Here is a 26,371-nt window from a genome sequence, read left to right as displayed (position 1 = left end):
CTGAGAACCCAGCCCACAGCTCTTTAATGAAGGTCAAAAGTACAAACATTCTCAACCAACTGGTACCTCTTTTCTTCTAATTAACGCAACTCTTGTGCTAATTCCACAGGGCCTCATTAATGGCCATATGACACTCATGCTAATGTTTTCAGGAAAATAAGACATGAAGACTGATCATTTACTTATGTATCACAACTATGCTCCACAAGACCTTCTGAGAAATGCTTGGCAAAATAAAGGTTTATTCCTCAACTTTTAGTGAATATGGTCAAACTGAAAAAAAATTTTAGAATTTTCTTTTCATGTGCTTCGTGATGTTCCATGATGACATCTCTGGATCTTTTTTAAAGGAGGATTTATTTATTCATTTATTTATGTTTGGTACCGGGGATCAAACTCACAACCTCACACTTGCCAGGCAGTCACTTTATGCCACTGAACTAAATCTCCAGCCCCCAAAAGGAGGATTTCAAATGACAATTGCATATGCCTAGCTCTAAGTGGAAGAAGAAAAATATTTTTTCTGACTCATAACCAAACCAATGAGTCTGTGTGATTATGGAAGGGGAGAGTGTGTTAACATTTTCAAACAGAAGTTCATGCTTGGACCCAGGATCAAGACATTTTACCTAATCACAAAAGTAACTGCTATGATTTAGATCTAAACTGTTCCCCAAACACCTCATAGACTTGGAAGGTGCCTGGATGATAGGGGTGCCTCGGCTGACTTGCTGTTAGGAGGTGGGGCTTGGCTGGAGATGGGTCCCTGGAAGCATGAGCTGGTAGTGAATATTCTTGTCTCCGCCTCCACCTTGCTCGCTTTGCTTCCTGGTCACCATGATGTAAGTGAGCAGCTACCTTCATCAGACTCTTCCACCATGTCCTTCTATCTGGGAGCCAGCAGACTGCAAACTGAATTCTCTAAAAGCCACAAGCCAAAATAAATTTCTCCTCCTTTATGGTGTTATGGGTATTTTCTCCCGGTGAAAAGAAAGTGACTAGGGTAGTACAGAGTTATAGAAATATCTTCTACTCATAAACTATGTCTTCAATTGCTTAACATGCATATCAGCATGTTCCACCACTTTGTAGGGAGCCATTCATCAGATGTCATGTATATTAGATGATGGAGAAATAGCCACTGAGTACCTAGCATGTAGATATTGTGCTACATATGTTAATGTATTATCTCAGCTGTTCTACAAAATAACATGGAGAGACAGTGATGATCATTTCTATTTTGCTGGTTAGGAAGTCATGATTATTAAATTATGAATGACTTCCTATGACTCTGGAGGTAGGAACTGGTAGAGCTAAATCAAAAATCCTCATGTTTACCCAACCACAACTACTAGGAAGACATATTTACTCAAGATGAACACGTAGAAATACATCCTTTCAAGAGCTATGTCAATTATCAGGATAGAAACAGAAAATAGTCACTACCACTCTACAGTAAGACACAAATTAGAAATAAAGGAGTAAGGAAATTTTGTGCAGGATTTAAAGGTGTAAAGGTATTATTCGATCTAAAAATACTAACCTAGAACAAAGAAAACTTCATCAGAAAAGAAAATCTCAAGGACGCCACTTATGTCATCTTTCAGATTATTTCTAAGGTTAAAACATACTTTTGATAATTATTGGTTTACTTTTCAAGGCTTGCTTAATTGGGGAAGTAGATCGTTACTTATTTGCCTGACAATACCACTCTTTCCTCATTGTAAAGATACTTCTCTGAAGGCAACTATCAATTGTGGTAACCGTGGCTGCAGGACTGGGTTTGCACACTGCTGAGCGATCTGTGGTGCCCTCGCCCCTGTGGTACTTTACTGGCCACTGCAGAACCAAAAATGATTACAACTCATTGGGAGTTGAGCCCTGGGATTTTTCTAGGTTAGTTGATTGTGAGTGCTGAGAGTATAAACCATGGTTGTGCCTTGTGGCCATGAATCTACTGTCAGAGGAATGGCCTGGCTTGAAAAATAAGCAAACCCATAGAGAAGAATGGAGAAGGTGGGGGAGAAGACAGACCCAGGGAAAAGGAGAGGGAGGGAGAAGCGGAGGGAAAAGAAGGAGAAAGACAGACAGAGACAGAGACAGAGAGAGAGACAGAGACAGACACAGAGACAGACATGGAGAGGACGGGGAGACGGGCAAGAGAATGAAGAAATAGAAAAGCGGTGAGGTATAGAGTAGATATTTAAAAAGACACACAGACTCAATCTTCTGCTTGTGGATATTCATATATCACACCATGTATTAAATAAAATCAAAACGAATCAAAGATCTAAATGCTAAAATGCAAACCTTTAATTTGCTAGAAGATAAAATAGGTACAACTCTTGAAGACACAGGTATAAGCAAGGATGTTTTTGAACAGAGCTCCCATGGCACAAGAAATAATACCAAAAATCAACAAAAGGGACCATATTAGGTTAAAGTGCTTCTGCATAGCAAAGAAATTACCAACAGAGTGAAGCAACAACCTGTAGAATGGAAAAACATTTTGCCAGATAGTCCTTGGACACAGGAATAGCATCTAGAATACAAAAAGATCTCAAAAAATTATATTCCTCAAAATAAAAACCCAATAAAAAATGCACAACCAAAATGAATGGACATTTCTCAGAAGAGGAAGTACAAATGGCCAATAAATACATGAAAAAGTATTCAACACTGCTGGACATTAGAGAAATGCAAATTAAAACTATATGGAGATACCAGCTTAGGCCAGAAAGAATGATTGTTGCCAAAAATTTAATTCTAATGAAGGCTAGTGAGAACGTTGGGACAAAAGAATTGTTCTATATTGTTAGTGGAAATGTAAATTAGTATGAACACTATGGAAATCAGTGTGGAGATTCCTCAAAAAAATTAAAACATAGAAATTCCATTGGAGCCAACCCTTTTCCTTCTAGGTATCTTCTCAAAAGTGTTAAAATTGGACTGGGGATTTAGCTCAGCAGCATAAGCACCTGCCTTGCAAGCAGGCAGTCGTGAGTTTGATCCCCGGTACCGATAAAAAAGAGAAAGAGAAGATGTGTTATATATATGTACCAACTCCACACAAGGAATGTAACCATTAGGAACTACAAACATGGACTAATAAAAATAAATAAACTATATCAGGATTACCAAAAATAAATTAATCAATGAAAAAAGTGTTAAAATCAGCATATTACAGGAATACATATATGCCCTTGTTTATAGCAGCATGAATTATAATAGCTAGGTCTTGAAAACAGTATATATATCTATAAACAGATGAACAGATAAGGAAAATGTGGTATTTATACACAAAGAGGTACCATCCTGTCATAAAAAAAGATAAACTTGAGGTATTTGTAGGTAAATGGAGGCAATTTGAGAGCATAATATCAAATGAAACTTATTTTATTTGGTCACACAAGGTTAAATATCATATGTCTCCTCTTGTAAGAGAACATAAAGAACAAAATAGAAGATAAACATGAAGTCGGAAAAAGTTCATGTAATTCCCCACAATGCCTATTTTTTAGTTTCAAAAATATTTTAATATATATGCTAATTCACTTCACTGCTAGTATGATCAAATCAGCAAATTTTATGGCAGCACTGAGAGAGAGAAGACAACATGGTTAAGTGACAAGGATACATCAGAAATGAAAACACTGATCTCTTTGGGAAATAAAGGCCAACATGCAAACAACAAACATTTATAATGCAAAATACAACACTTCATACATCCTGTTTAGGCAGTAAAGGATTAGCTGTTCTACAAAATATGCTGGCAATGCATATTACAGGCACACAAAGGACAGAAATACACAAGGTGGGGACGGCACCCTATTTGAAGTATTTGTAATTCTAGTTGAGGAACCACTCACATGATGACTGAATGGGAGGCTTTGCATGTTGAACTGGTCTTATCCTCATTTCCCATGGATATAACACCCTTCCAGTACCTTTCCACTACTACAGAAAACACGGTGCCAAGACCAGGTCCACTGGATTGTGTGTGGGCGGCCACCTGGGCCTCAGAAGAGCTCTGGGACTGACTTCATGCTTTGCTGTTCTGAAATTACTACTTTTTGAAAAAAGAACCATGTATGTTTTTGTTTTACAGTGCTCTCCCGAACTTACATAGCTCACTCTGCACCAAGGAGGGGTACAAAATTGTCCCACAAACACTTCACACCAATAACCTTGCTTTTCAAAGCAGTCTGACTATCATTTGTCAAGAGGTATAATACACATTGAAAGGCTCAGGGCAGAGGAGCACTCTCACGTGACATATGCTCCTCTTTAGAATTTTATTAAAAGCAAATGATTTAGTAAAATTATAAGTTTGCAGTAAAAAGTACTCGCGTATTCTGCCAATTCACACCACAAACTGCCAAAATGAAAAGTCACCAAGTGTGAGCCCAAAAGCCATAGCATATATCTAGGACATGGCAAGCACAGGATAAAGCATAAAAAAAGGATTTGGTTGATGTTAGGAAATGGTTACAAGGTTAGGAAAAGCTCGTTCGGGGGATGTCAGATGCATACAACACCATAAAAGAGGATTGCTGTTGACAGTGTTTCCTAGAAACACTACTCTCTCCCATGAAGCACACTTGGACAGAGGCTATGCATGTGCAGAGGAAGCCGTGCATTTATTTGAATCAGTCAGTCTCACTGTTTGCTCCCAGAGGCACCTCAGAGTTTTTAGGGTAACAGAGGAGAGCAACCATGAGAGTGTTCCCAGTGTCCTGGCACATCTGCCTTGTCCTTTGCTGTGACACCTCACTTACCTGATGTACATCAATATAGTTACACTTTGTCCTGTCTTGTAGCTGCCTAAACCTGTTTCCTTTGTCTTTTAGGTCTCTAATCCCATATGATGCAAACAACTGTGCAACATGAAATACTACTGTTTCTATTCTGAACTTTAGTGCAAACGGTTCCTTCTCCAGGGGAACGAGTTTAGGTCAGTGATGAAAGAAGGGAAATTGTGCCTGATGTGCTAAGGTCAAAAAGTTCCTTTAAAAATTAAAACAAAACAAAACAAAACAAAACAAAGATTCTTTTTACAGTTTCCTAAACTGAATGAGTCTTTTCTGGTAAAAATCATTTAACATATGGCTGAGTCTAAGGGAAAGGAATAATGATTGCTTATTTTTAAGCAATTATCTCTGCTACCTGTAGGGATGATGACTGACTAAAATCTCAAATTTTATGCTAACGCCTAGTGGTGTGTTTTGAGGCAGAAGATGCTCACTTTGTTTAGGGTGAGATTTAGAGTGAGTTCTTTCTCTCCAAACTGTTCTTTTGTCCTACCTGCTATGTACCGAGGTATAGTTTCTTCTATGACAAATCTACAGAATCTAAGAAGTTATTATCATTTACTGCATAAGATTTTGGCCAACCACGAACTGCATATATGACCGTGGACCCATAAGATTATGCCGTCACTGATATGGTAACCATTCTGGATGAAAACACGTTCTGTCATGTTTGCACAACCGTGACATCACCCAGCAACATACTTCTCCGAATACACCGCCATCATTAAAACAGGTGTGACGATAGTGACACGAGTGAGCAAGTCTGGCCATTGTCCATTCACTCAATAAATGTTAGCAATTACTCTCATCTAATTTAAGAAAATATCAAAATCTAGGTGAATATAGTTTTGTGGGTAAGCAGATCAAAATGAAGACAACAAGCAGAAAACTAGAATTTTGTGCTAGTGATCAACCAAGTCTTCCACGGTTCAAATTTTCTAAAGCTCTAAAGGAAAGTCATTCCTGGAAAAGGGATGTTAGGAAGTACACTAATGGGTTCAGTATCAAGGTCTGCTTCAGAGGCTGAGTTGTATTTCCCTTTCATTTTCCTACTAGATTCTGGGATTTGAGGAGACTGATCTGGGGGGACACCTTCTTCATGGCTTAATATATTTCTGTGGAATTTTATAATCAGAGACATTATCACACATATTTAAGAAAAGAAATTTCCCCTTCATTATGTAAAGATTTATTTTAAGAAATGTTATGCAACTCCACAAGACTATTAAGATGGTTTAAAAGTATTCTCTGTTTCTTGGTGATATCTGGATGAAATTTTGATATGAATGGTAACAGTACTGCACGAATTGAGTGAAAATAAACACAAAATTATTCCTCTTGCCTTTGCAGTCTTTGTTGTCCATCTTTAGCGGTAGATGGGTTTAGCATCCCAACAGGGTGGATCCATATTCCTCATGCAATCAGTTTGCTTTTGTGTGATTTCTTCATGACAGAAGATGTTTCACCAGACAGTGGTCTTGGCAAACCACGCCACCCCAGATACTCTTTGTAGCATCACAGCCACGAAGTGACTCTACTTACTCAAACTCCAAATACTGCCAAATGTTAGCACCTTCTTTGACTTGCTACCCTAGGGTAAGGGCCATCTCATTTTTCGTTCAGGCTGTTAAAAATTGGCAACTCCAGTAGTGTCACACCTAATAAAATACCCGCTTTTAAATGCCATTGTGCAAATGAAAATACTTACCTCTCTTGTAGGATAAGTTTGTTCTCTTTCTTCCAAAAGTCTTTAAAGTCAGAGCTGAACTCATGCCAGATACTGAAGAAAACATTTGGGGACACCTCCTTCTCTCCAAGTTTTGGTTTCATGAAGAAATAGGCTGTAGTCTCCAAAAAGCTGTCAAATCATGCACACAAAAGAACATAAAAGCCATGATTACTTTCCAATATGGGATGTTCTTTCTCTGTCCAAATTCTGATTTCATTCATAAACAATTACTGTTATCAAGAGGAATCTAAGTCTTCAGGTACAAACAGTAGTTTTTTATGATTTCATGTCAGAGTTTTGGATACAAAGAGCAGCAGCTGACAAGAATTGTCTATTTACTGATAAATACCCCAATCTAATTCCATTTTAAATTAAGAGGTTATGTGTCTGACATATTTTAGAAGTGAGCCTGATGTCAAAGTGAGACATTACAACTGGAGGAACTATATTTTATTTATAACTTGAAAAATCAACATTACCCATTTGTCCTCAAACTAATACATAATCCACTCCTATATTATATTGTTTGCATGCTATTTGTCTTCCTATATTGCTTAGAAGGGAGAGTGCTGTGGGAAGCAAGAATCCCGGGAGACACTGACAAAGCTTTCCATTCCAGGAAAGTACCTACTATCATTAAGTAGGTACTAATATGGCAGCAAGCGGTGTGACAGGAAGGTACAGGGCCAGTCTCTGGAAGGTGCAATTCAGAGGTCACATCATATTTAAGCTATATGGGGATCAGGTATTGCAACAGAGTTATTTGATAGAAAACATATAACTAGTAAATGGTGGGCTTAAAATGTAAGAAAGTCATGAATGATGCCCTGAAAATGTCCCTAGCCAACAGCTGACAATGCCAGTCCAGATAGCCTATCAGAACAAGGCCAGAGATGCTGTGCACAGGAATGCCATGCAAATAACACTTGTCCTTTCCTTCTACTTTGGCCCAAGGCCCAAACTATTTCTGCTACACAAAGCTCAGTCTGATTTACCCTAAAGAACAAATTCTCAGGCAACCATATTCATGTAGGAACACATATCTCTGTATTCAACTTGTCATATAGCTGATTTCACGGCCCTACTATAAAAAGTAATACAAGAATTAAAAAAAAAACACAACCTTTACAGTGAATTTTCTCAAAACATAAAGGTAATTAAACAACACATATAAAATAAAACTTCATAGCTTCCCCCAAAATGGATTACCAACATGTGAGTCATCTACTCTATTTTTAAACTTGGCTATCTCTGAGCAGCTAAATTCTTAGGAACACCAGTTCTGAGATCCTAACAGAGATGACAATACCAACTTGATCACATTTGAGGGGCTCAGGAATTTCATGTTTCTTCCTAGCTAGCCCACCAGAAAAAAGTGACATCACATAGTCACGTAATCCTGAAAGGCAGGCTATGAAGTGAATGGAGAATGTGAGAATTTGGCTGCCATGAGTGATGGTGAAGATGGTAGAAAAAATCCACAGAACGTGCTGATGGTGTCAGAACTGCCCAGGGAGCATAAATGGTCTCAGAGACGTCTAGGTCATCATACTTATTAAAACTGATAAGTATCCTCCTGGGAAAACTGGTCATTTTCCTTATATGCTAGAAGGGTATTTGTGACCAGCCAGGCTGAAATTAAGTGTCAAATCCTTCAATCACTCAATTATTCTTTTTATCATTTCTCTGATATTTATACTTCATCAAATTGACTGTTACATATAGCAAATCATGTCTGTTTGAACAGATGTATCAAACCAGTAGTAACTGGCTCATCTGTTTCAGACTCTCACATTTTGAAAGTTTTATCACAAAGGATATCATATAAAGGTAAGAATATAAGGTTTAGAATGTGAAAATATGGAATCTTGAGCCCTAACCCTAAAACTAGCTCTAGGAGCAAACCAACTTCATTGTGTTTTAACTTTTACCAGTAGAAAACAGACAGATGATCAAATAATTGTTTTAAAGTTGATTGGGAAAAAATAACCTCCAAAGCATGTGCTGAATGTTTTACAGAAAACAAATTTATTTATATTATATATTATGTTTCTTTAGAATATTATATATTTTATAATGCATATTAAATAAATATACTTCCTAACAACAACTTTCTTTAAATGACTAATTCTGCTGAAGCTGATCTGCTAACTGATCCATGTGATCAGGTTACTTGAGAATATTTCTTAGTTATTGGTAAGCACAGGGACTTCTGACACTAGCAACTGCTTTAGTTATTAAATGATATTTTCTTGTCTTTGTCATAACATTCATAACTTTAGGCAGGTAATTTAACTTCTGGCCTTTTTTTTTTTTTTTTTGTATTTTTACAAGGTACTAGGGATCAAACTCATGACCACACGCTTGCAAGGCAGATGCTTATGCCACTGAGCTAAATCCCCAGCCCCTGGCCTTGTTTTTTTTTTTTAATCTGTAAGTTAAAAAGGTTGCATTAATGAAAAATACCTTGCAAGCTATATAACAAAACAGCAGTACATGTACTAAATTTATAAAAAGGTAAAAAATTTTCACTAAAATGTGGTTGGTGCAAAATTTTATGAGTCTATAAATGAATTAGTAGTCAACAGTAATTTAATGTGAAACTGATTAATGGTGAGTCTCAATAAAAAGAAACATAAATGTACAACTACTTCTTTGGAAGTGGTTAGGGTGGAAGTGCCTGTGTCCCTTGAGAATATGACTTAAAGGGCACAGGAAAGTGTACATGGGTATCTAAGTTGCCCACAAACTCCTCCAAACACGATACTCACAAACACGTATTTCTGAAAAATGTCAGGGGCAATCTGAGAACTCCAAGTGAAGGGGTTTTAGAAACTCTGTTTCCTTGAAGAGAAGAAAGGATCTATTTAAGTTAATTCTGAACCGGCTGGGAGCCATCTGAGATAGCAAGAACTCCCAGCACTAACCAAGAGAAGCTTTCTTCTGCAGCAAAGCTCTGCATAGAGACAAGATGCTGGGATAATTCAAATGGATAAGCTCAAGGATAAAGGAAATAGAAAATATTGGTAAGCTGAGGTGAGAAAAGACTTCCCAGATAGTATGAGGCTTTCTTTTTTTTTAAATCACTGCACAAATGCAATAAAAAAGGAGATTACAAATCAGCAAAGCTGGGCAGTAAGATGCATCTTTATGCATCTCTTTCTTCTAAAAACGTAGTAAAACTAACTTCATACAAAAATGAGCAACAGAAAATGTCACTGCAGTAGAAAAAGGTTTGCCATTTAGACACAGCACAGCACAGCCCACATGTTCTACATCACACAAAGTAAACGTCAAGATGAATGTTACCAGACCATCATTTCATCATAAGAAAACACTTAATCTATATGCACCTAATAAAGACCTTTCAAAATATATGATCTAAGCAAAACAAACACAGAATTAAAAATAGAAACAAGCACTGTTAACTATTTCTAACATTTTTGTAACTAAGGGAACTTTTTCTAACATATTTGTAACTAAGGGAACTGGATAAAAATATCTCTAAAGATATAGAATATTTGAATATAATTGTAACAAATGGATTTAACTAGAAGTAGTAGAACATTCTAGCCCCTGCTAGAATCCCCACCAGAGCACAGAAACATCCATCAGCATGGACCACATGCTTCATAAAAGAAATCTCAATCAGTTTCAAAAGACGGAAATTATCCAGAGTGTGTTCTCTGCCCACAGTGGCAATAAATTATGGAACATCAAAAATAACATCTAGGGAATCTTCCGATTTGAAAATTAAGTGAAACTATTATGAGTAACACATGCTTCAGAAAATCAGGAAGTATTTTAAACATAGTAAAGATAAAACAAAATATCAAAATATGTGAAGATGAAGGTAAAACAGTACTTAGGGGGAAAATTCTGTTTTCAGATGCCTATATTAGAAATTTAGTGATGTAACCATTTCATTCAAGAAAATTAAACTGTATAGAAAAGCAAAATAATAAAAAAGCACAAAACAAAGAAAAACTAAATCTTACTGAAAGTAAAGTCAGCAATTGATTTAATGAAAACTTCAGTAAAATTTGTAAATTACTAAGGCTGATAAAGAAAAATAGAAAAAATATAAATTATTAATACCAGAGATGAAAACACAGTCACTAAAGATTGCAAAGGCTTAAAATGACAGCATGGTATTACAAGCAATTTCATGCCAATAGATTAAAGACTGTAAATGAAATCAGTATTCTTAATAAAACTTTTAAAACTGACAAATGATGTAGAAAATATAAATAGCTCCATTCTAAGAAACTGAAAAAAATTTTAATAAATTATTTTCAACAGGTATTACATTTATTCTGATAAATTTGCAATCAAAATTATCTCCATTTTCCAAACACTTCCACTTCAAATTGCTTTGCAGTAAACTAAGGACCATGTGATGTGGAAATAAAGTCAAATTTATGTCAAAACTTTCAGAAATCTATGAAGGATGGTACATTGCTCTATTTTATGAGATCATTATCCTAAGAGTGATAATATAAACCACAAAAGATATAATAAAACAAAAGAAATTTATAGACCAATATCCCTCATGAACATAAGCAAAATAGTTTTCAATAAAACATTAATGAATCAATTACAGTAATTGATATTTCTACCCTGTAAATTAAAGAAAGTAGGTTTGCTCTTCCCAATTATTTGCAACACTGTACTGAAATTGAAATCTCTACCTGATTAACCGGGAAAAAAAGACTAACACTGGAAAGAAACAAAAATATTGTTCTACATATATACATGTAAATGATGGTATGCATAGAAAATCACATAAAAACTACAAACAAAAATTCCATTACAATTAATAAGTGAACTTATAAGAACTAAATAATTTAATATATACTTTGTAAGTTTCAAAATAGATGTTAAAAGATCAAGTGCATTTCTATAGAAATGCAACCACTGGAGAAACAATGTAATTTTACATTACCATCCAAAAATTCAACTAATGATAAATCCAACAAAAGTGTGTAAAAACTACAACATATCATTGGGAGAAACTAAAGAAAGTCTAAATTGCAAATGAAAACTATAATATATTCCTAGAAGATTTGTCACTGTTACAATCCATTTGCCCAAAATTGCTCTATAGATTCAAAGCAACCCAGATAAAAAGATTTTCTTTAAAGTAACCATGAGAATTAAGTTAAACATCAACTTGATTGGCTTTAGTGTCAGCCAGGGGATTAGTAAGGCACATTTCTGGGTGCACCTGGGCAGGTCATGGGAGCTGGATCTTGGGAATATATCTGGCCCCTGGCCCCTTCCTCTCTGGCACTTTTTCCCTGTTTTGCTCCTGGTTGGCATAAGGTATCAAACCCTTTCATCATGATGCTCCTGCTTTAGAGCCAGGTGACCATGGCGTAAACCCCCTGAAATCAAATAAACATCTCCTCCTTTAAATTGTGGGTGGCCAATGTGCTTTCCAGTAATGCAAAAGCTGACTAATACTCAAAATTGGTAGGAGAGAAGTAGGTTCCTTGCTGTAACTGTACCTGACCATAAGGTTCAGAAGCCTTTGGAGCTGGTTTTCAGGAGTATTTTTAAAGAAGTTTAGAGGAGGCAAAAAGAATAAACTACAGTATACAGAGTGTAATTAGTAATTCTGGTTGGAGCTCAGAATATTGAAAAGAATGTGGAAATGAAAGGCTATGGCCATATTTCTGTTAGCAAGGAGGTTTTGATTAGGACATGCACTTTAGGCCAGACATGTTACCATCTTGTAAAAGTCTTATGTATATTTGCATATGTCCTGAGACTTTGTGGGAGGATAAACGTATGGGTGGTGGAATAACTGATCTGGTGGAGGAAATTTCAAGGCAGCCCAAAGTTCAGGTTGTGACATGAGTACTTCTGGCTGCTTTCAGCCAGATTTAGAGTGAGAAGAGAGAGCAAAACACAGAGCACAAATCCTTGAGATTTAAATTTGGGCAGAAAAGAACTATGCATATAGTTGGAGACAAGGAAGTTTAGTTGCTAGAGAGAGCTGTGCCATTAAAAAGACATGAAATACTTTGAAGCAAGACAAGAAGATGTCTTAAGGGCATATTAGGAATCAGCAAGGGCCTACCAACTGCAGTCTCAAGAATAAAAAGCTGTAAATCATTCATTTGAGAACAAAAACTACCCATCCTCTGCTTATAAAGGGCTGCTTAGGGAATCCACCCTGGGAATCATCATGGTCAGCCAGTCTAGGCATTTCAAAGCTGCCACAGCCATGGTGCAAGATGGCCTGGCTACTGCACAAACTGGTGAGAAATCTTGGTGTTGTCTACATGACATTGGTTGTTCAGGCTTGCAAGAGTTGTCTCATCACGAAGGCCTCTATTTAGTTTTAAAGAAAGGCAAAATACCCTGGAGAAGAGATATGTCTGAAGCTGTGGTGATGAAGTCAAAAGTACAGTGGAGACCTCAGAAAGTAGAGATACCAGGAATTTGGAATGTCTGCCAGGGAAAGTCAAAGCAAAGGAAACAAGTGGAGCTAGTCCAGGAGAGATGCTGCATGGATTATTAAAAGAAAGGCCATAGGGCTGGGGCACCCAAGTGTTTTGGAGCTCACATTTTACCATCAGGTACTGGATATGAAGCTATGAGATTTATTGTTTGCTCTGTTAGCTTATGATCTTGCTTTGGTCTGATTTTTTTTCTTTTTTCCCTTATTTCTCCTTTTGGAATGGAAGCATTTACCATATGCCTTATACTTTGGGATTATGTAATATGGTTTTTGAATTTTAAAGAGATTCTTTGCTAAGAGTTTGTCTTGAGTATCAGAAATATTTTGATTTGGGCTTCTTAGAAATGCTGGAATTGTTGAGAATAGCATTCATATGTTTTTGGTTGTATGTAGGATAGCTATATCTTGTTAAGTAGAATTATTACTGTACGTTTGTTTGGAGATTAAGCACCTTTTGAGGAGATACATTTGGGTGTCAAATAATAAGGAAATGGGATGTAATAGTAAAGCTGGACTGTGAACTTGATTGATTTTAGAGCAGCCCTGGGAATTAGGAACACTTTTAGGTGTGTCTGAGTAGGTCATCAGGGTGAGAACTTGGGTACTATATATGGTCCCCTAGCCCTTCCTCCTCTGGTAATCTTACCTTGCCCTGCTTCATAGCCACCATGAGCTGAGCACTACTCCTTTTCCAAACTCTTCTGCTTTCAAACTAGCTTACAACAGACTGAACCTTCTGAAACCATGCACCAAATAAACCTCTGCTTTCAAGCATTTTTTTAACAAGTGATAGGAAAACTAATACAGAAATCGATGTTGATTCTAGACTTTATGTTAGAATTTAAAACATCTAAAATCTCCCAAACTATTTTTTTATAAGAAGAATGAAGGTTAAGGAGTTATACTTCGACTGTTCTAAAGCTTTACAAATCATTGCATGTGTCAGGATCTGGAAAGGGACTCACATACATGAAGTCATTTGATTTTTGACAAACACAGAAAGCCAGTTAAACAGAGGAAGAAAAGTCTTTACCAAATCATGACAGAATGACTCAATATTTGTATGGTAGAAATTATCCTAACTCAATATAAGTAATCTAATATAAAAGATAGAAAAAATAGCCTTAATATAAGTATAAATAAATAATTCAAAATACAGAAAACTCAGAAATGAGGAGGCAGGAAGACTTAGTATAGAACCTGAAATCATTTTACACATGTGAATTGGATTAAAAGTAACACAACAGTTAATAAAAATAACATATAATGGCTTAAGGGAAAAAATATTCTAAAAATCAATGGAAATAAAAAAAAAGTTTTACACAAAGCTGGAAGTATAGAATACACAAAATTCTTAAATGTACACTATGAAAGCTCCCAGGAAAGAAACTGATTCCATATAAGGAGACAACAGAGCAATGGTTATCAGGTTGGGGAGGCTAGAGATGAGAGAAAAGGGTTAGTCATTAAGTACAAAATTAGGTAAGAGAAAGAAATTTCCTTCTCAACAACACTGTAGGGTGACTATAGTTAACAATTTTATTTCAGAATAGCTACAAGAGAGGATTTTGAATGTTCTCACTACAAATAAATGATAAATGTTTGAGATGACTGATACATTAAGTAAACTGATTTAACCATGACATTGTATTCCAAAATTATGTACATTATGCATAAATTTAAAAAACAAAACTTTACCCAGAGTAAGCAACCAAAGCAGTAAAACAGAATGCATATTTAAAATATGATTCAAAATTTTAGTTAGATAAAAAATCAAAAATATTTATTTTGTGACATGGGGATTCTATTGGATAACTGTGAACTGCATTCTTAGTAATTGATGAGATTAGATTTCAAGTATTCTCTGTGCAGAAGTGAGGTTTTTAATTAGCTTGATTTAGTCATTTCATAATTTACATATTTGAAAACAATATGTTGTACACAGTAATTATATATAATTTTTGTCAGTTAAATAAATTATAATCATGATCCCAGAAGCTTTTCCTGAACTAAAAAAAACTAAAACTATATCTTGGGCACGACAATAGCTACAACTGAGACATATCCTCACGAAACTACTTTACTGCAGGAAAGAGAAAAAATCCTTTGGTCATCATTCAGAAAAGCGAAGTTCATTTTAGAGAAGACAACTTACTATCATCACACACTTCCACATATAGACAAAGAAGTGACTGATTTACAACTTAAAAGACATAAACTGTGAATCAAGTGTTTAAAATCCAACCAGAGAAACTTTCAATTATAAAGGTCACAGGAAAATGTTTCAATATGAAATAACTCAAATAATGTTATTTTCAATGTCAGTTACTCAGAAATTTACTAAAGATTGAGCTTCAGAAAAACAAAATGGCAGAAGAGACATGGACTTAGGATTAGTATTGAGATTCTCAGCCTGGGAAGCGAATATAAAATGCCAAATCTCACAGTTAAGAATGTCACCCTGAATTTGAATGGCAAGTACTAGTATGAACTAACAACGTATTTGAATTCCAGTTCTGTCACTGTAAAGTCTAGTCACAACTACAAAAACAACTGGAGAATTAAATTATGGTTTCTAATGATCATCCCAAAGAGACCCAGAAATATTTGAAGAAATGGTTCAAACAAGATCTAGAGAAATATCTACAAAATGCACCCAGAGTGCCTTATAGAAAACAGAAGCAAGAGTGATGTCAAAAAAGTAAACGTAAAGATGGAGCATTATGTACATTAGTATTAACTATAAAGAACCGACACATAGTAAATATATTTAATTTCATATTTGCATTACAATGTTGAAAAATTGTTCACTGTTGGAGGATGCTAAATATCTACCTCATTGTTTTGAAAATTAGCAAACTAAGGTGAAGAATTATGTATTTCTTATTTGAACCATATAACTGAATAACTATGTCAAATGAGAAGACAGTTTTTCTTTAAAGAAAAGTTATTTCACTTAATGACTGAGAAAAATTACCAAAAGGTCCCAATTTTACAAATCATACAAATAAATACATATGGCTATTGACTGTCAAAGGGTAGAATCATCACGCAAATGACATGACTTCTCCTTGTATTTATTCTTCAGCACACTATACCACCTATGAAGTAATTTTATCAAAAATCAAACTTGAAACTGATCAAATACTTTGTAAGTGTTAGTCTATTAGAAATACAGAAGAGAGGACCACAGTAAACTAAACCACCAAGATAGAATCAGGCAAATCCATGTTATGGGGAATTTCACCAGATATATGATCTACTTTCTGCCACAATTAAATTTCAAGAGAAACAGCAAGGGCACCTGGAGAGTAATTTATTATAGGGACTTACCTCTTATAGATATACAGTAAAATAAAGATGATGAAATTAGATGTCTTGGAAATTTGCTTCAAAAATAATATGGGTAAGAGCAAGAGGGAGAGGTAGCATATAGATGAGACAAAGCTGCCTATGAATTGATAGCCATTGAAATCAGATGAGGGGTTACATGGGAGATCACTGTATTATTCTGTTTACCTTTGCATAATAGTTGGTTATGACTGCCAGTTATTTCCCATGTACAAAAATATTTGCTCTGTCAAGTAGAATACAAAACTTTGGAACACAACAATTTAGGTGACCTCTACTCTGTCACCCTCTTACCAGAGGGCGCTATTGCTTTTCTTTACTTGTAAGTCAGCAGGTTGTAACTCTGTGACATATGGAAGGGCAACGATAAGAAAAACAAAATCCCTGTACAGCGGCTTTCTTGAAGAACACTGCCACTGAGTTAAAAAAGAAAAACTACGACTCAAAGTCCAAAACAAAGCCAGATGCCATGTTTTGACCCAGACTAAGTCTGTCAGAAGTTCACTGGGGCTCACAAGCTTCGACCACCCTCTGAACAATTTCTGTACTACAGAATACTAAGCATCAAGAAGGATAAACCTGAGCATGATGGTATGCCTAAAATGATAAATACCTTCCTGTATTTACTCTTCAGCAACCTGAGGCACACCTGAAAGAACACAAGCAAGCACTTTCTGATGTGTGGCTCCAAAAGGGATTTTGATTATAGGCAAGAAAAATGTGGCCAACAAAAGGAGTTGGGGATGAGCAATCTAAACAGGAGCTGATTTCAGGAACTGCCGGGGCACTGATGTTCTCTTTTACTTTTTGATGTCGGATAGAGTGCTATTCTAATTCTCTACGACAGTGCAGACCATGTAGTCCCGGAGGGCCCTTGAGTCCTACATGGCCTCTGTGCACATGGTCTGCTTCTGTCTTATGTGGACTGGCTCACATTTCCCCATAGCATCTGTGGCACAACTGCATACAATTCAGTCCCTGTGTGCTGGATTCCTATTAAAGGAAGTGTAAGGGTTTATACTCCACAGTCCCCATATGTTCAAAGCCTGAGTATTAAGCTAAGTAGGAGGTTTTGAAAGCTTTTTCTTTAAATATAGGTGAAATATCTGTGGCTAAAAAGTTTGGAATTTGTGATAACTTTGTAATCATGTGAAACGTAAGTGCTTTGTGCCTCTCTCAATCTGATTATTCTGATAAATGGAGCAATGAGCCAAATCAAGGTAGAACTTGGTTTCTATTAGTGAATAAAAAGGATTGTTTGATATTATCTTCATGATATTCTGTTTTCTTGTGCCTGACATGTGATGTCATGCTGCTCCTTTACCTTCCTGGAAGGCTCTTCATCCAGGGATTTGTGAGGCTGTCTACCTCATCTCTTTCAGATCATCACTCGGGCTTATTCTTCATTGAGATTCTCAAGGAAAGGTGGAGTAAAAGTGCAATACTGGACTCTCCTACCTAATCCTCACTGATTTTTTTTCCTTTACAGTATTCTGTGTCATAAAAAAGAAAAGATACTTTCTATATATTGTTAGCTATTTGTCTCTGTGTTAGACAGCAATCCATCACTGTAACAAAAATCAACTTACAAAGAGGAAACATTTTCTAGGCTCATGGTTTCAGAGGGCTCAGTCCATGGTCCTCTGGCTCTGCTGCTTTTGAAGCTGTGGTGAGGCATCACATCATGGCAAGAAGTGTGTGCTGGTTTAAGTTGCTCACTTCATGGAGGCAGGGGAACAAACAGAAATAGAAGGCTCTATTTCCAATATTTCCTTTGAGGGCAGGCCATTAATGGCCTAATTTCCCTCTACGAGGCCCCATGTTTTAAAGGTCCAACCTTGTTTCAGTGGTACTATCTCTAACACCTGAACAGTACCTGGAATACAGAAATTGTTTGATAAATATTTGCTTAAAAAAAGATTGTGTGCTGCACATGTGGCCTAAATCCTTTGGGAAGAAAAATTCTGATTTTTAAAAGCTTTCTAGTGGAAGAAATCTGTTAGGACATCTTTTCGTTATAGCCTGAGGTTTAAAAGAATGGGTTTTGGAACTCACTGAACAAGGATTTAGTTCTGGCCCTGTTAAGAATGGATCTTCTCTGAGCTTTGTTACTTTGGTTTTAAAAGGAAGATGACAGCATTTCCTGCCTAACCAAATCCTTATGAGGATTAAGTAGACTCAAGTATGTAATGGGTTTCACGGGGTTGCCAGGCACACAGTCAGATCTACAAGCAATGGCTATGATATTGCTGTAGCATCCAGCACACAAGGTTCTTCTTCAGCCTTTGCTGTGTGCTCAGAGTATAACAAATCCTGAAACTTATCCTTCATACAGAGAAGGTAAGGAGAAGGGTGCTTCTATATTTACATAATTGTAACACATGACATTTATATCAATTAAAACTGATGTCAGTAAGTAAGTCCTCTAGGGGACAGCCCACCAGGGCCAGAGTAGGGGACCTCTTTCACCTGCTCCTCCCTATTCATCTATAGCTTACCTCACTTGGCATGGAAGAAAGTTTGTAATAGCTCCTGCCAAGGAAATTTCTCATTTCATTTATCCTTTTATTCTGGAATCACATAAAAGATGAATAATAAAAAATTACATCTTTTTGTCTTATTTTTATTTCATAGGACTATTTCTTATTTCATGACGTAGAGTTCATATAGACACACAGACACACAGACAGACAGACACACACACACACACACACACACACACACACAATCCTCCTCTTGGCACCTCCTTCAGACATCTCAGAGTGAACAACTAACTCAGAGAGCTGCTGAAAGGAGTAATTTCATTTAATTCAGTCTCTGTTTTTCCCCACCACAGATACAGCTACAGGTATCAGCACAGCTAAGATCACAATTCAAATTCAAGGAGTTATTCTCATGTCTGGTTGGTTCTCTTAGCCCTGTGCAGACAGAAACAGGTCATTAATTTCCACTCTCTCCCTCTCTCAAAAGCTAATGCCAACAAGCCCTAGTACCACGTCCTCCTTCCTTGGATCAACTGCCAAGTGGCAGTTCAGGCTATTTTGAGACACTGTTAGAATTAAATTGGGAAGTGGGTAGATAATGAAGTACCTAGATAGACTAGGTTGTTTCTTATACACACATCTATGATCAGATTGGCCTTCAAGCAAGGTGACAATTCAGTCCTGGTCCAGTTTAAGTGGACCGGGAGTGTCTGCCTTCTTTGGTTCTTCAGTGATATTTCCTGTTAATTTCTTCTCTTAGCATCACTGTCTTCTGGAGTATAACAAAGAGGTTGAGTACTAAATAGAGTTTATGCACAGGATAAGACTGTATATATGTAACTCAGTTCAGTCCATACAAGCAGAACCAAGGATATAAAGCATCTTAGTACTGAACACAAGCCCAAGGGACCAAAACAGTTTAAGTGAACTGCCAAGGATGATCATTATAAATCTTCCATTGCTTTTGCTTTTTTATTGTGCAATGTTGAATTTTGTAATATTATTCTTCAGAATAAACTAAAGTCTCAAGAGAAAGATCTATTTTCAGTAAAAGCCTTCCTTCCACAAGTAACTGCAATTTTTGGAACCCTAAATCATCCTCTTCATTTCTACCTAATTTCTCCACCCCTCGTAGGAACTTACATGAAGTATAACGTATTTTATTGCTCCTCTTTCTCTCATTACAAAGGGCCTTTGGTGGGATTTTCTTAGTCTTCTGAAAAGAGTGTACACAGCAGAACCTATGCCAACCATTTAGCTCCAGTGGAAAAATCAGATGAGTTCAGAATGGTGAAAGGACACATGCACATTTGTTTTATTTACATCTTCAGAATAATTGTGATCTAAAGCAGCCAATTGCTCATGGCGGAGGGAGGGGTGGTGTAGGGAAGGTAGTTCCACACAAGCACAAGTGCCAGCTCATACAAAATATGGAAGAGGAGCTTGAAAATCCATGACACTCATATCCAATCACACACTGCCCCTCAGCAGACAATGCAGAATGGGATCCATGCAGATCCCAAAGACCAAGCAACAAAGAAATATGCCTAAATCTAGGAACTGGACAACTATGATCAGCAATGTTAAGGGAGTTTTGTTTTGTTTTTTTCCACCTTTTACAGCTTATAAATATTCTAATTTTCTTCTCAGCTGACTACCATACTTTCTATGCTCTGAATTCTAAGTACAGATGCATGCATCATTCATAAAAATCTCACTTTACTAATTTCTGTAATTTTTTCATGCTCAAAATATTTTTCTCTAAATAATTTCACATTCATTTCTAAGTGAAAAAAAATCCCTTCACTATCTCTCAATCAAAGCAAAGTTCTTAACCTACATTGTCTTCATCCTACCAAATACTTCATCTAGGGAAGTATCAAAATGATCGTCTCCTCTTCTCAGTTGGTAAAAATCTCTCCTTTTCTATTGGTTTCTTCCTTTGGTCTTCAAACAACACTTGTACATTTCTACATACAAATATATTTCTCTCAGCCATGTAATCTCTTTGAAAGACATTATTTATATATAGTTGCTTTATAATTCAATGCTTCTATATACTTAACTTGTAATCTGGCTTCACAGATCATCTGTTCCACTCTGTTCTTTTCAAGAGTCTGAAATTTAATCCTAGGATTTCAGCAATTTTCATTCCATGTCATTAAATAATCTGACAATTATTACCATGTTCACTTGAGTTTGAAAATAAAAAAATTATCATTAACAAAGCATTTTCTTTTCTTTAACTTTGAAGCAATGGAAATAGAATTAAAGAGATTATTTCCATTTTTCCCTCCACAGAACTCTTAAATTCTCAGAGCTTTGAGTATTATTTTATGGCCTTAAATTGAATTACTTTTAGATTAACAAGAAACTTAAAAATGTACATGTTCAATCTTTTGGCTTACCTAGGCCTGAGTAAAGAGGAATATTCTTGGGCCACATATGAAATATGTATTTATAGCATATTAGTAACACATTTTTCTGCTTCTTCTATTTGTTTTTGTAACAATTTTAAGAAGAGAACAAATAGTCTGTGGGCTGAAATTTGGACACACCTGGACTCCTATATATCCTTCTCTCAGCCTCCCTGATATTAATACCTCATACAAATACAAAAAGTGCACTTGTCAAAGCAAGGAAATTAACAGTAGTACCATAAAAGGGAAAGAGATTCTCTAGGCAGGAGCCACTGCAAACTTTCATCTGAGTCAAGTAACATAAATTTCATAGATGAGTTTGGAGAAATGGATAAGACAGTTATCCCAATCTCACTGGCCTGCCTCTCACTTAAGTACACTTCACATTTTGGCATCAGCTTTAGTTTCTATAAATGTCCTGTGTTGTCTCATAATTATGGAGGTATACAGAAAGGAGGGGAAAATACTGGCATACAACAGAGTATGCTCTCTGATCATGATGAAATTAAGTTAGAAGAAAATGAAAGAAAGACAATTGAAATACCTCTAAATCATTCAATAAATAATTCCTAAGTCAAAGATGTCTTGAGAGAAATCATAAAGTATTTTTAAGAAAAATCTATCAAAATGTATGCAATATAGCTAGGCAGAACTTAAAAAGCAGAATGTTCATATTAGAAAATAAAAAAAACTCTAAAATTAAGTTTCTATTTAAAGAATCTTTACTAAGATAAGAAGTACAATTTACACTTAAAGCTAACAGAATAAATAATACAATTTAGAGCAGAAATTTAAAAAATTAAAAATAATAACACAATAGGAGAAAATCAGTAAAACCGAAACAAAATGCATTCTTAAAAAGAATAAAAAACTTGGTAAGATTCTAGCCAAGTTTACTAAGGAAAAATAAGAAAAAGATAACACGCAAAAAGTAAGAAGGGTTATCATTACTAATCACACAGATATCAAATAGATCATAAGAGGATATTGTGAACCATTCTACATCTACAGATTCGGTAACTTAGGACAAACAATTTCCTTAAATAGACAAATGACCAAAACTTACAAGCAATCTGAAGATATCTATAAGTATTAATGAATTGATAACCTTCTGAAGAAAGAAGACAACAAGCCCAGGTTGCTTTCACTCATGAATTCCACCAAAATGGTAAAGAAGAAACAATATCTACAATATCTATCCAGCATCTTTTCCAGAAAACTCAATAAATGGCTCCTAACTCATTACAAGTCCAGCATTACTCAGAGACCAAGACACAGACATTCCATTAAAGGAAAACTGCAGACAATATCTCTCTTGCATGTATATGCAAAACTCCATAAAAATAACTAGGTTGAATCCAACATGAATAAAATCAATTATACAACATAGTCATAAAAATTTATTCTAATTCTACAAGATAAGTTAAACATTCAAATCAAACAATGTAATGTAATCTATCACATCAACAAAGAAAAGAATCACAGGATAGTTATCAATTAATTCAAGAAAAACATTTGTTAGATCTTAACATAATTCATGATTAAAAATCTCAGCAAAGTAGGAATAAAAGAATGCATCCTAAATGTGTTAAGAACTCCCACAAAAATGTATGACAAATATGCTTAATGGTGAGAGACAAAATCCACGGAAGATTGGAACAAGCCTAGGGTATTCTTTCTTATCACTCCTTTCAACGTACTGAAAGTCCTAGCTAATGCAATAACACCAAACACAAAACAAAACATACAAAAAACAGGAAATAAAAGCTACAAAAATGAAAAAGGGGCTGGGGATTTAGCTCAGTGGCATAGCACCTGCCTGACAAGTGTGAGGTCATGAGTTCCATCTCTGGTACCAAAGGGGGGAAAAATGAAAAGCAAGACATGAAAGTATCATTATGTGCAGATTAATAGGCCTATGTAGAAAAATGCCAAGATAACTTCTGGAATCATAATAAAAATATAGAGTATAGTGAGGTTGTGGGACATTTGTCAATATATTACATCTCAATTGCTTTCATCTACCAGAAGTAACCAAATGAATATACACTATATATATAATACCATATATAATATATATAATACCATATATTACAATATAATATATATATGTACAATACACCATATATTAATACACACACACATATATAAACTATGTGCTGTGGTGTATACCTACGGTAGGCACTTACAGTCTTGGCTACTCAGGACACAGAGACAGGAGAAGCCCTTGAGTCTAGTAGTTTAAACACAACTTGGGAAGTATCTTCTATTAATATGATCAATAACTTATGGAATGATGATAATACTAAATAACTTTTTAAAATTTTATTTTTTTGGGAAAGGGGCAAAGAAAATGAACAACTGAGTATTGTTAAAGGTGGTCATTAAAAATAAAATAATAATGTATGACTTCTGTGGCACTGTGAACACACAGCTGCTGCCAGCAGCAGCAGCTGCTCCAACCTGAAACTAGCCGCTTTGCTTTCACAGGGGCCCAAGACTCCTCTGGACCAGTAAGTGAGCACAGCAGGGATGCTGATGAAGGTCCAATCCCAGGAGAGGCAAGACTCTTCTTAAAGATGACTTTGGCTCCAAGACTTCCATTGGTGTTGCCACCTATTTTCTTTGCCTCTCTGGAAGTTGCTCCTACAACTATCGCAGCCTCCTCTGATTCTGTTCCTAATAAATCTAGTCTTAGCACTTGTTTCTTGAAGAACCTGAACTACACTACCAGTGTAGCATTTAAAGGCTGCCACCCAGTCTGCTTCATCACTTGGAAAGAGTCAATTACAGCCAGGAGAGCAATGTCAGAAACCATTGAACAACTAAAACAACATCAGATAGTCACAGTTAAAGAGTGTCACAGACCCTTCAAGGAGGTCTACTAAAGTGAGAGATATAGCTGGAAAAATCTAGGACCCTAAAATAAGGGACAGCAATATCTAGATGGTTGTGCCTACAGATCCTAGAATTCCTTAAGAGTGTGTAGAGGTTGCCCACTCTTCTCTACGAAGAGCTAGCACTTAAGTGTTAGAAGATGTAACAAACAGCACCTCAGGGGCTGCTGCAGCTCTTCTTCGGCTGCGAGGACCATAACCAAGATAACTTCCAGGTAAAACCCACTTAGAAAAGTGCTAGGGCTAATGAGAAAAGGAAAAGATAAGACATTTAGCAAGCTGCAAGAATTAGCTTTCATACAGTGACAGGATTCAGTGAGGACCTCTTCACTCACAGGCTTGGAGTAAATGAAAGCTGACGTAGAGAGAAGGAGACAGGCCAGAGATGTCCTGGCAGTGGAAGAGAAGGAATACAGAGACTGTGAGCACTGGGCATGCTGATCTTCATGAGTCCAGAACATGAAGCACAGGGCTCGGGGAGCTCTCAGAGGCTCCAACACTTACCCAGGCAGTGCAGAACCAGTGCCGTAGAACAGAGCAGCTGGAGCTGCAGGCCACGACATGGGGAGGACAAGCACAAAGAGTTAGGCTCGTTAAAATCTACTAGTATAACAGAACCCTCAAGGAACAGGGGGCCAGGAGATGAAGCTGAGGACCAGGTCCTGGGAGCCACAATTACAGCAATAACTGACAAAGCAAAGGCGGTGAAGAAGGTTGACCAGCAGGGATTTGCAGGGGTGGTTCATGGAGCACAACACCCTTAGGGTGTTAGCAACACATGTACAGCTCCTCCAGCCTCTTCAAACTCTGGTGCTCTCTCTGCTTCTTTGCCAGTTTTCTGCTCAATATGTGCAGCTTAAAAAAAAATCAAAAATGGAAAGTCAGGAGGCTGAGAGTGGTTGCTCTGAAAAATCATGGTTCTTTGATCAGTTCCCAGAACTGAGCTGATTTCAGGTCAGAATCTACTAACAAGAGGACTAAGTGCCCTTGAGGAAGGACTCTGAAATGCTGTGGCAAGGATGCACTGGAAGGATTTCTCCAGTCCTTCTCAAAAGGAACCTGCAGGCCCTACTCAGCTGGCTACACACCATTTCCAGGACTATGAGGCACAGGGTCTAAGCAGATAGCATAATCCAGAGACTCACGGCATCAGCATGCCAAGTTCATTTGTGTGGCCACTTACAGGGTCAGGGGATAGTGGAATCTTGGGTAAAACATGGCTCACATACATGCATTTTACCTAAGGACCCACCTGGTGGCCCACACCCATTTCCTGAGTACACAGTTGAGATCCATACACTCAGGCAGTAGGACTATGCCCCACAAGGACACAGAAAAGTTAAAAATAACACCATGAAAGTGCTGTAACAAATGCTATCCAAAAAGCATTGACGTACACTTATTTTAACAGCAGGTTAAGTAGAAATTTAGGCAAAAACAGTACCAGAAAAAACATTCAAAATAAGACTTGGTTCACCAAGAAGACAGAACAACTCTAAATTTGGATATATTAAACAAAAACATTGGAAAAATACACAAAGCAAAAATGTCAGAACTATTAAAGAAGAAAGTGACATATTTATCAAGTCAGTCTTTATCTTCTTAGAAACTGACAGATACAAACAAAAAAATCAAGGAAGAATATTTCAACAATTTTATCAAGCCAGTTTAAAATAGTAAACAAATATAAACACTAAATCTAACAGTGAAACATTGTGTTCAAGCACACACATATGAAGTAATCTTTTCTGTAATTATTATATAAGTAAGAAAAAAAAACTTTAGAGTTCTCTTACATTTTGAAATTTAAAAATATACTTTTAGTACATAATTATTGGACCAAAGAGTAGCAACAGAAATCCTAATTAAGAGCCAAATCCAGTGGTATACACCTGTGATCCCAGCAATGGGAGGCTGAGACAGGAGGATCACTGGGAGCTTGAGGCCAGTTTGAGTTATGCAGTGAGTTTAAGGTCAGCCTGCACTACATAGCAAGATCCTATCTCAAACACGAAAACAAAACAAACAAGAAAATTTAAAAAAAAAAAGGATTCTCATTAAAAGAACTAATGATGCGTTTTTCAGCAAGAGGAAAAGTCCGTTGGGAAGAGGGAAGTGTCTAGGAAGAGTGGTAAAAAGAGAAATTCATTAACTACTATTAGTAGTTTAATAAAACTGCTTCTTAAACTACTATTGATTTTTGAGCATAAG

At 36.4% G+C, this 26,371-nt stretch overlaps 1 protein-coding gene and 1 long non-coding RNA gene across 3 annotated transcripts in view; one reads left to right on the top strand and one right to left on the bottom strand.

Moving 5' to 3' along the window:
• Fmn2 (formin 2) overlaps window positions 1-26,371 on the bottom strand; it is a 308,299-nt gene that overhangs the window by 21,807 nt on the left and 260,121 nt on the right. For both annotated transcript variants that reach the window (XM_063240263.1, XM_063240264.1), the window contains one exon: window positions 6,520-6,669. In XM_063240263.1, the coding sequence (XP_063096333.1) occupies window positions 6,520-6,669 (150 nt within the window). The remainder of the gene's footprint in view (window positions 1-6,519; window positions 6,670-26,371) is intronic.
• Window positions 1-26,371, top strand: part of LOC134474027 (uncharacterized) — a 49,028-nt gene that overhangs the window by 17,234 nt on the left and 5,423 nt on the right. The gene's annotated exons all lie outside the window — the stretch shown is intronic.

Source organism: Cavia porcellus, unplaced genomic scaffold (assembly GCF_034190915.1).
Source record: "Cavia porcellus strain 051 isolate PalLab524CR breed Dunkin Hartley unplaced genomic scaffold, mCavPor4.1 scaffold_29, whole genome shotgun sequence".
Lineage (NCBI taxonomy): Eukaryota > Metazoa > Chordata > Mammalia > Rodentia > Caviidae > Cavia > Cavia porcellus.
The sequence above is the reverse complement of the archived record's forward strand: the minus strand, read 5'-3'. Positions and strand labels throughout refer to the sequence as shown.